The 11,768-nt window shown below is 48.9% G+C and overlaps 1 protein-coding gene across 1 annotated transcript; it reads left to right on the plus strand.

Moving 5' to 3' along the window:
* The first annotated feature begins 2,301 nt into the window (after positions 1-2,301).
* LOC101294733 (ras-related protein RABA5a-like) lies at positions 2,302-4,812 on the plus strand. Its single transcript, XM_004293331.1, has 5 exons — positions 2,302-2,341; positions 2,542-2,586; positions 2,759-2,840; positions 2,937-3,601; positions 4,165-4,812. The coding sequence occupies exons 4-5, from the start codon at positions 3,262-3,264 to the stop codon at positions 4,503-4,505; spliced, it is 681 nt and encodes a 226-aa protein (XP_004293379.1). The 5' UTR covers positions 2,302-2,341; positions 2,542-2,586; positions 2,759-2,840; positions 2,937-3,261; the 3' UTR covers positions 4,506-4,812.
* Positions 4,813-11,768: the final 6,956 nt, after the last annotated feature.

Genomic DNA, 11,768 nt, shown 5'->3' on the forward strand with positions numbered 1-11,768 from the left:
TTGATTGGATAAAGGCCAAAGATGATGACAAATCAGTCAATGTTGTCAGCGTGAAGAAGTAATTAAATTACCATATTCAAGAAAACGTAATCCAGGGCGTTTCTCACCTATTATGAAAAAGATTGAGGAGAAAATATATGATTTTTGAATTATCTCCAGCTCTCTAAGTCCAAGCTGACACTGGATCAGTCTTCCTATGATTGGTGGACATGTAGTCGGGTAGGACCAAACCTTGATTCTGGAATATTTTAGACTACTAGTTTGGCATCAGAACCAGAAAGAACAAGATTGGTACTTTGAAAATTGGTTTCGGCTTGTTTTCTAGTTGGATTCTATTTCCCTTGAGACACCTACATATCCACAAAGTGAGTCAGCCTTTTAACTTATAAACATATTCAAATTACATTAGTAAGATTAAACTTTATTAGAGTAATTTTATCTCATTACGCTTCTCCAGTTCTCCCTCTCTTTTCCATAAAACGAAATGGTCCCTTGTAAGTTTGAGTGGCAACTTTTTCTCTTTGGATAGTTACGGGTCATGGAAGTGGGAATGGATTTTGAAGATAAAGCATGTAATTATTGGAAAGGAAACATGTGCAAGTATGCATATACGTACCAGACTAATTAGGGAAGGAAAATGAAATCGTACCCGACTAATTAAGGAGGGAATATACTAGCTTGTTAATGAAAGAGATATCCTAATCATTCAGAAGCAAAATACAAAAACCAAGATAAATATTTAGGATCAGAACATATAGAATACCTGAATTAGGGTGACAAGACAATGCGAATGTATCACTCAACCTTAATAAGTGAGGGAGAATGAAAGACGCAACATATAAACATAAATGGTGATTAATGTGTTTGGATCCTCATTTAGTTATACGTCTAGATGCAAAACTGCTCAACAACTCTCATACATCACCTTTGTATGTTAGGGACTCGGGACTTCGGCTAATTCATTGACCAGAATCTATATGTAATTAATTGGATACTGCTTTGGTGGTTGAAATAATCCCGTCATGATTGGACATCAACAGATAAAAGAATTTTCGTTAATGAAGTCATAATCTGGGTCAATTAATTGAGTATCAATTTGTGTAGAATAGTCGTTGGAACTATATCGAATATTTTCTTTTAAATACAAGGGCTGAAATGACAGTTCCTTACGTATCAATCATTGATGAAACCGCGTAATACACGGAGGAAAGACGTTGTACATAAACCTTAGTGTAAAAAAATTCCAGAATAATCAAGAGTCTCTACATAACCTATGCATAATAACAAACACCGTTTAACAAAAAATGCATCATTAACTAGTCTTTTTGGTTTACAATTGTCGACATAAAGGAAATGTGATGTTCATGCAGAATCATATGTTGCCACTGAAAAATATTAATAGTGACATATTCTGACCATCTCTACCAAAAATGGTAGGAATTTATTTCTTAAAGTTGAAGGAGACTCCTCACTCATTATCAATTGTGTTATTGGCTCTTTCGAAGTTCATTGCATGGAGACTGAAGTCTTTAGTTCGAGATATCACCTACCTTGCCCGTTCATTTAAAGTTTAGCTCTTGCTTCTACGGATAATTCTTTGGATGAGCCCATGCCGTGGTGTGGTGTGGTGTCCTCCCTTTCCTAACCCTTACATCTTTCCATAACACTCACCATCTCACTCCCATGGTCGCCAAAGACAACAAAACTTTGTGGTCATTGAGAACGCCACAATCACCACCATTGACTTCGATGTCACATTTATCTACCCTAGTATCAACACCGTACCAACATTGCCATTGTCACATTTATCTACATTACATAGATGCTAGCTACTACCACTATCCTATTAGCACCATGCTTGCCGCCATATTATTACCATCACATTCTCCATTCCGGCACCAAACATTTCAAAACCGCCCATTCCTAAACACTCGAGCTAACCTCGAAGCCTAACACAATATATATGATCAGAATAGAAATGATTTCATTCAGATTCAAATCCAAATGGGCTTCCAAACGTTTTGTTGTTAACGGTTTTGAGCTGGTCCAGTTTCATTTTTTGGTGGGTAACTGGTGCTTTCTACTGTTACGGTTTTGAGTTTTGACGTTTGAAAGTTGAAGAAAATGAAGGAGGACGGAAAACCCCTCGAGTGTTGTTGACAATTCCGAAAATGCCTTATCAAAATGGTTGTCCTCATTGTGCCCCCCATTTGTCCGATGTGTGCTTCTGACGACCCTCCTCCTCTCTTCTTTATCCTCCCACCTCTCTCCGCTCGCTTCCCATCTCCCTTCTCCTCCGCCGATCTCCGTCGTTGACTCCCCTCGATCACCACCCTCCACGGTCTCTCTCTTTCTCCCTCTATGTTTCACCAAATGTCGCAACTCTTTAGATTTGTATTCCCACATGAATCTCTCAATGGCAGTCTTTTATTTTTCTTTTCTGACAAGTTTTGATTGTCATTGTCTTCAATGTGATTTCGTGTGTTACGTGGTTTGAATTTGTGAGGGGAAAATGGTTTTAATGGATCGGGTTTGTGGCAGGTTTGGACGCGTCAAAGGCAATATCCGTTACAGCTCTGCAATCTGGTACTGTTTCTACATTTGATGCGTGTATCTATATTAATCAATGTCTTTATGTCGTGTTATTCATTCAAGAAAATGCAACATGTTTCAATGAGGTTGTTAGGGGATTGGTATGTAATGTCGGATTTCGTGTTCAGTCATTGCAATGGCCTTATGCTAGGTAGTTAATTTTCAGGTTTCAACCTTGAAGCCCTTGATTTGGAGGGAAATCTGGAGTGGGGAGGAGGCCAGAAGTTCAGGTCAAACAAGGGTTCGAGGTATTAATGACTGCCCCTCTTAGGCTAACTGATCTTTACAGAAGAGTAAGTAACTTCCCTTTTAACATTTTGATTTATGCTTTCTTGGTGATGCAGGATTTGGCACTAAAGCTATCTATCTGGATAGGTTAAAAAGAATCTAGTAGTTGAGCCGAGAGAAGCTAGCTTTGTAATGTAGGTGGCTTCAGATTCTGTTTATGCTGTGTCCAAGTAATTGCAGAATAGTGTTTGCTCTTTAGATTCCTTCCCTGCCTTCCACTCTTCCTCTGTCAACTGTATTCTTGTTGTACAAACCATTCGTTTCCTCATTTTTCAGTGGGGAATATTGGATATTTAATAGTTTTTCATCCCCTTAAGAACCATTTAGGGTACTTGTTATTTATTATGGTCTTTTAGATTGCCACATCCGAGGAGTTGGAAAATGGCCTTTCATTCTGAGGAAGAAAAGGCTGAGGATTATCTTTTCAAGATTGTTCTAATTGGTGATTCGGCAGTGGGAAAATCTAATTTGCTTGCACGATTTGCTAGAAATGAGTTCTTTCCTAATTCAAAGTCAACTATAGGAGTAGAGTTCCAAACCCAAAAGATTGTTATTGATGGTAAAGAAGTCAAAGCACAGATATGGGACACTGCTGGTCAAGAGCGGTTCAGGGCTGTTACATCTGCATATTACAGAGGTGCTGTTGGTGCTCTTTTGGTTTATGATATCAGTAGGCATCAGACATTTGATAGTATCGGCAGATGGCTTAATGAGCTCCACAGTAAGTGCTTTTGTCACTGTTCCTTGATATGATATCATATATACTTTTTTCTAGTACAAATTTCTTTCTAGGCTGTTTGTTTGGCAAAGTGGAATCTTTTCCCCCTACATAATCTTCAATTCTTAACTTACCTCCCAGATAACATTAATTAATAAATCACATGTCCTGTAATTTGTATGGAGTATTAGCTTTTAAGACACTGAAACATTGAGAAAGATGTTGATGCTTTATGCTGTAGGCATTGGTTAGATAAGTTGAGAATTTTCTTTAATTAGCACTGAGGATTAACGCTTTGTCCTCCTGCTGGGAGTATATTTGTCAGAGTTATCGGCAGAACACCACAACAGTATCATTTTACAATAGTTCACAATGGATTTGAAATGATTTGGTACATGCTTATAATTCACATTGGATATTACTGCTTCGATTTTCTTGATTATGTTGAAGTCTAATTCTCCTGTCAATCTGTCCTGCTGTACCCGATGGCCTTAAAGTTTTACTAGCATTTCCCTTTAATTGATGTGATGGACTGAGATTGATCAGGTGGATGTACTGTTGAACAGCTCACTCCGACATGAATGTTGTAACGATACTTGTTGGTAACAAATCGGATCTCAAGGATGCCAGGGAGGTATCCACTGCTGAAGGCAAAGCCTTGGCAGAAGCTCAGGGTTTGTTTTTCATGGAGACATCTGCTCTTGACTCATCCAACGTTGCTGCCGCCTTTCAGACGGTAGTGAAGGAGATCTACAATATACTAAGTCGAAAAGTAATGATGTCCCAGGAGCTCAAGAAACAGGACCATAGTTGGGTGGGGACTGGCAAGACAGTGGTCATACAGGGAGATGGGAGCGAAGAAGCAGCAAGTACAGAGCCTAAGAAAGGTGGGTGCTGTTCATCTTAGAGCAATACAACAAATGAGGTCTGGATGGAATTTTTTGGCGGGTCTCACATGCCTCTTCTTCCACTCAAGTTCCTTGCGTCCTTCTTGTCCATTTGATCTCATTTTTTGAATTTGTTTAAATGTTTATTCAAGGAACATGTTTTCACTCTCTCCGGGTGGAAGAAAAGAAAATTGAAGTAGATGTAAATGATCTGAAGGAGGATTACAAAGCTTATACAATGTTCTGTTTCTGTAATGTGGCCAACATACAGTTATCACAGTTCAGAATGCACTGTATTTCTCACCGTTTCCCTTTTCATCTGTTGATAATACTGCATTTTACCCTATCCGGTTTACCTAAAAATGGCTTGCTTTTAATCTGGTCAATTTCACATATTTTTAATCATAAAAATTACAGAAGTCTTGATTCTCCAAACAAAAAGTATTATAAATGATTCTATTAATACATTAAGTAGACTGGTTTAATACATAAGCAGGCCGGTTAACTTAGTCTGATATCAAGTTAAATCAGTTAATGACCTAATGCATGTGAACAAGTTAAAGAACATAGAGATACACCATAAGGTCACCATATCATTGGTAGACGATGCTACATTCTCTTAAGATTTTATTATGAAAGGCCCACCTAGGGCCGCCAAGGGGGCCGCCTTGACATGCCTAGGGTTGCTAAAGGGACGTCTTGACCCGTCAAGGGCTGCCTTTACACGCCTAATGCTGTTTTGACCTCCCTAAGGCCCGCCATGACCCGCCTAGGGCCCGTCTTGGGCTGTCTTGACCCGCATTGGACCGCCTTGACCCGCCTTGGGCCGTCTAGGGCACGCCTAGGGCCCCAAGGGGACGTCTTAACCCGTTAAGGGGCTGCCTTTACATGCCTAGGGCTGTTTTGACCTCCCTAAGGCTGCCAAGGGACCGCCTTGACCCGTTTAGGGCAACCATGATGCCGCCATGACTCGCCAAGGGGTCACCATGACCCTCCTAGGCCCGTCTAGGGCCGCCTTAACCTGCCTTGACCCGTCTTGAACCGCCTTGACCCTCCTAGACCCGCCAAGGGGATGCATTTACACGCTTTGACCCTTCTAGGCCTGCCTAAGGCCACCTTAACCCGTCTAGGGCCGCCAAGAGGCCGCCTTGACCAGCTTAGGGGACGCCTAGGGCTGCTATCATGACGTCTTGACCCGTCTAGGGGCAGCCTTGATCCTCCTAACCCCCCTAGGGCCGCCTTGACGCTCATAGACCAGCCTATGGCCACAAAGAAGCCGCCATGACTCGCCAAAGGGTCGCCATGACCCTCCTAGGCCCATCTAGGGCCACCAAGAAGCTGCCATGACTCACCAAAGGGTCACCATGACCCTCCTAAGCCCGTCTAGGCCGCCAAGTGGCCCACTTAACCCGCCTTGACCCTCCTCGGCTTTGCTAGGCCCACGTAGGGCAGCCAAGGGGGCGCCATGACCCACCTAGGGCCGCCAAAGGGCTGCCTTTACACGCTTAGGGCTGTTTTGACCTCCCTAGGGCACCATGGGGCCGTTTTGACCTGTCTAGGGGCTGCCCTAACCCTCCTAGACCCGCCTAGGTCCGCTTAGGTCTACCTTGACCGTCTTAGACCTGCTTAGGGCCACCAAGAAGCCGCCAAGACTTTCCAAAGGGTCGCCATGACCCTCATAGGCCCGTCTAGGGCCGCCAAGGGGGCGCCATAACCCGCCTTAGAGTCTGCTGCATCTAGACCGTTAGATTTTTAACCGCAAAATCTGGGTTGTCCATTTGAGATCATATGTTGATGTGCATTAGATCGAGTCCAAATTGACTTCATTAGATTGAGTCCAAATTGACTTTGTCTCCACTCTTCGATCGTTCTCTGTCGTCCGGCCGCCTTGACCCTCCTAGACCCGCCTACGGCCACCAAGAAGCCGCCTTGACACTAAAGCAAATGGTATTCATTAAACGGGGAATACTGTTTGTTAACCAGTTTTTTGGAAATTCTTTTTCTGATAATTGAACACCCACCCACGGAATTTAAAGAACCTAAAGGAGCATGAGTCATATATTCCGCAGAACGCCGCTCTTGCCAAGGCTGTATGTCTTTTCTCGCGGTCCAGAATAAAAAACTAAGAATTTGGACCCGCCTTGACCGTCCTAGACCCGCCTAGGGCCGCCAAGAAGCCGCCTTGACCCTCCTAGACCCGCTAAGGGGCTGCCTAGGGCCACTATGACCCTCCTAGACCCGCTTAGGGATACCAAGAAGCCGCCATGACTGGCCATGAGCCACCTAGGCTGGTCAAGGGGCTACCTTTACGCGCCTTGACCTTCCTTGGGCCTCCTTAACCCTCCTCGGCCCTTCTAGGCCCACCTAGGGCAACCAAGGGGGAGCCATGACCACCTAGAGCCGCCATGGGGATGCCTTTACACGCTTGACCCACCTAGGGCCGTAGAGGGGGCCGCCTTAACACGCATAGGGCCGCCAAAGGGTCACCTTGACACGCCTAGGGCCACCAAAGGGGACATCTTGACCCGCAAAGAGGCTGCCTTTACACGCCTAATGTTGTTTTGACCTCCCTAGGGCCTACTATGACCCGCCTAGGTCCGCCAAGGGGCTGCCTACGTCCGCCATGGGGCCACCTTGACCCACTTTGGCCCGTCTTGGGCCGCTTTGACCCGCCATGACCTGCCTTGGCCCGGCTTGAGCCACTTTGGACCGTCTTGGGCCGCCTTGACCCTCATACACCCGCCTAGGGCCACCAAGAAGCCGCTATGACTTGCCATGAGCCGCCTAGGCTGGTCAAGGGGCTACCTTTACACGCCTTGACCCTCCTTGGGCCTCCTTAACCCTCCTCGGCCCTTCTAGGCCCACTTAGGGCAGCCAAGGGGGAGACATGACCCACCTGGAGCCGTCATGGGGCTGCCTTTACACGCCTTGATCCTCCTAGGGCCGCCTTGACCCGTCTAGGGCTGCGGAGGGGGCCGCCTTGACACGTCTAGGGCCGCCAAGGGGTCGCCTTGACACGTCTAGGGCCGCCAAGGGGTCGCCTTGACATGCCTAGGGCCACCAAAGGGTACATCTTGACCCGCCAAGAGGCTGCCTTTACATGCCTAATGTTGTTTTAACCTCCCTAGGGCTTGCCATGACCTGTCTAGGGCCGCCAAAGGGCTGCCTACGTCCGCCATGGGGCCGCCTTGACCCGCCATGACATGCCTTGGCCCGGCTTGACCCACTTTGGACCGCCTTGGGCCGTCTTGACCAGCCTTAGGCCGCTATGACCCGCCTTGAGCTGCCTTTACCCTCCTCAGCTCTTCTAGGCCCACCTAGGGCCGCCAAGGAATTGCCTTTACACGCCTTGACCCTCCTAGGCCTGCCTAAGGCCACCTGTACCCGTTTAAGGCCGCCTTGACCTACCTAGGGCCGCCAAGGGGCTGATTTGACCTCTCTAGAGCCTGCCAAGGGGTTGCCATGGGGCCACCTTGACTCGTCTTGGGCCGCTTTAACCCGCCCTAACCCGCCTTGAACAGCCTTGAACCGCCTTGGGCCGCCTTAACCCTCCTAGACCCGCTTAGGGCCGCCTTGACCCGCCAAGGGGTCGCCTTGGACCGCCTTAATCCTTGTAGACCTGCCTTGTCCCGCCTTTAGCCGCTTTGACTCGCCTTGAACCGGCTAGGGCCGCCTTGACCCGCCTTGAACCGCCTTGACCCTCCAAGACCGCTTAGGGCCGCCTTGACCCTCCTAGACCGCAGGGCTGCCGTAGGGACACCAAAGGGTTGCCTTTACACGCCTAATGCTATTTTGACCTCCCTAGGGCCCGCCATGACCCGCCTAGGGCTGCCAAGGGGCTGCTTACGTCTGCCATGGTGCCACCTTAACCCGCCTTGGCCCGTCTTGGGCCGCCTTGACCCGCCTTGGCCTGTCTTGAGCCGCCATGACCCGCCTTGACCAGCTTTGACCCGCATTGGGCCGCCTTTACTCGTCTTGAATCGCCTTGGGCCACCTTGACCCTCTTAGACCCGCCTTGACCCTCCTAGACCCGCGTAGGGACACTAAGAAGCCGCCATGACTAGCCACGGGGTCTCAATGGCTCTTCTAGGGCCGTTAAGGGGCCACCTTAACCCTTCTTAGGCCGTCTTGATTGGTCTTGGACCGCCTTGACCCATCTTGGGCCGCCTTCACCCTCCTCGGCTCTGCCAAGCCCACCTAGGGAAGCCAAGGGGGCGCCATGACCCACCTAGGGTCACCACGAGGCTGCCTTTACACGCCTTAACCCTCCTAGGCCCCCTTGAACTTCCATGGCTCGCCTTGGAACGCCTAGGGCTGACATAGGGCCGCCTTGACCCGCCTTTGACCTGTCTTGTGCCGCCTTGACCCACTTTGGCCCGCCTAGGGCCATCTTGACCTGTCAAAGGGCCGCCATGGGGTTACCTTAATCCTTCTAGACCCGCCTTGACCCGCCTTTGACCACTTTGACTCGCCTTGAACCGGCTTCGGCCGCCTTGACCCTCCTAGAACCACCTAGGGCCACCAAGAAGCCGCCATGACTCGCCAAGGGGTCGCCATGACCCTTCTAGGTCTGTCTAGGGCCGCCTTAACCAGCCTTGGCCCGCCTTAGGTCTCCTTGGGCCGCTTTCACCCTCCTCGTCCCTGCCTGGCCCACCTAGGGCCGCCAAGGGGGCGTGATGACCCACCTAGGGCCACCACGAGGCTGCCTTTACACGCCTTGACCCTCCTAGGCCTGCCTTGGGCCACCTTGACTCGTCTAGAGACGCCAAGGGGGCCGCCTTGACACGCTTAGGGCCACCAAAGGGACGTCTTGACAAGCGAAGGGGTTACCTTTACACTCCTATTGCTGTTTTGACCTCCCTAGAGCCCGCCGTGACCCGCCTATGGCCGCCAATGGGCTGCCTACGTCCGTCATGGGGCCACCTCGACCCGTCTTGGACCGCCTTGCGCCATGACTCACCAAGGGGTCTTAATGACTCTTCTAGGGCCGCCTTCACCCTCCTCAGCCCTGCCAGGCTCATCTAGGGCAGCTAAAGGGGCGCCATGACCCACCTAGGGCCGTCGCGGGGCTGCCTTTACATGCCTTGACCCCCCTAGGCCTGCCTGGGGCCACCTTGACCTGTTTAGGGTCGCTAAGAGGCCGCCTTAACCTACCTAGGGCCGCTAAAGGGCCGTCTTGACACGCTTAGGGCCGCCAAAGGGACGTCATGACCTGCTGAGGGGCTACTTTTACATGCCTAAGGTTGTTTTGACATCCCTAGGGCCCACCATGACCCGCTTATTGTCGCTAAGGGGATGCCTAGGGCCGCCATGGGGCCACCTTGACCCGTCTAGGGCCGCCTTAACCTGCTTTGGGCCGCCTTGACCCGCCTTGGCCTGCCTTTGACCCGCCTTGATTTGCCTTGGGTCGCCTTGACCCGCCTTGGACCGCCATAGGCCGCCTTGACCCGCCTTGGACAGCCTTGACCCACCTTGGGCCGCCTTGAACCCCCTTGACCTTCGTAGACCCGCCTTGACCCTCCTAGACTCGCCAAGGGGCCGCCTTGACCCGCCTTGGCCTGACTTGACTCGCCTTGACCCTCCTAGACTCACCAAGGGTCGCCATGGGGCCGCCTTGACCTGCCTTGGACCGCCTTTGCCCACCTTGACCTGCCTTGACCCGCCTTGGGCCACCATGACCCGCCTTGACCCTCCTAGACCCGCCTATGACCGCCTTGACCCTCCTAAGGCCACCTAGAAGCCGCCATGACTCGCCAAGGGGTCGCCATAACCCTTCTCAGCCCGTCTACGGCCGCTAAGTGGCCCTCTTAACCTGCCTTGACCTGTCTTGGGTAGCCTTGACCCTCCTCGGCTTTGCTAGCCCACGTAAGGCAGCCAAGGGGGCGCCATGACCTATGGAAAAGAGCATGAAAAATTTCCAAAGATAAGATTGCATGGAACAAGCTTGTATGAATCTATGAGCTCACTTCCAATTCTTCAAAGTTTGTGTACGTATACGTACTCTTGTGCATGGAAAATGAGAGAAGCAAATGATGTTGTAGATGAAGAGAAAGTGATGTATGAAGGCATTTATGGGTGAAGAAATATGTTGCCATCAAGCATGAGAAGTTTGAAGAAGGAAAATCATTTTCACATGGAGATGAAGTTGCAATGAAGCTCAATGTTGCTCTATAAATAGAGCTTATTTTCAAGAGAATAAGGAGAAGGGGAGAGAGAGTGGAGAATTAGACACATTTGTGCTCTCTTTTTTTTCCCCTTTTTTTGGCTACTTTTTGTATGAATGTTTTGTATTGTTTTAAGTATGTTTTTAATTTGTATCATGTCTTGCTAATTTTCTTAACTAAGGTTAAGGAGGAAACCTGTCACATCCCGACCCTTATATTTTTACCTTATTTACTAGCGTGATTATAATAAGAATTTTACCGTCTCGATCATTGAGTAAATAGTTTAATTGGTCCCTAGAGGGGTTTCGGGGACGATTATGTGCGGAGGATTATTCGTATGAGGAAAATACGACTACGGTAAAAATGGTAAATTTTAGCTAGTAAAAGGTAATTTTTATTCGGGTATTATTTTTCGGGGTGTTTTTAATTTTGGAAGTTTGGGTTAAAAAGGGAGTGTTGGGTCGGCTGGGCCGAGCCCAACCCATTTTCTTCTTCTTTTCTTTCTCTCTCCCTCCCGATTTCCTCTCCGCACCCGAGCCTCCCGCTGCCCGGTTTTCCGGCCTCCCTCCCGCCGTCGTCCGGCCTCCGTTCGCCGCCGGACCGGTTCCGTTCGGTCGGTCTCCCTCCCAGCAACATTTCTAGACCGGTGACAGCCTCCCTAGCGCCGCCGTGAGTGAGCGGTGCCGCCCGAAAGCTTCGACTGCCGAATCGGTTTTTTCGCCGGAACTTCCTCCTCCGGCCACCAATCCGGGCAAGCTTGGTATGGTTTTGTAGCCCTCCAACCCAGCAACCTTGCCCTAAAAGGACTCACTCCCTCTTGAGCTAGGTAAGGAGAAATTTGAGGTGGAAGTTTTATGGTATTTTTGATGTTTTTAGTCGATTGCCCTAGTTAGGCTTGGAATTGGTGTTTGTGCTAGTTATGAAAGTTGTAGAGCTTGATGAGAGGAAGATGCTGTTAAAATTTCATAGGTTTTGGAGGTCGCCGGAATTGACCTCCGGCCGCCGCTGCCGGCGGAGCCGCCGGCGGCGGCGCCGCCGGTTGGGAGATTTTAATGTTGTTAAATTTGGAATATTTTAACGTCATTTTAATTTGACGATTTTTATTTTCTCTTGGAGAGC

The sequence above is a fragment of the Fragaria vesca genome, linkage group LG3, assembly GCF_000184155.1.
Source record: "Fragaria vesca subsp. vesca linkage group LG3, FraVesHawaii_1.0, whole genome shotgun sequence".
Taxonomy (NCBI): Eukaryota; Viridiplantae; Streptophyta; class Magnoliopsida; order Rosales; family Rosaceae; genus Fragaria; species Fragaria vesca.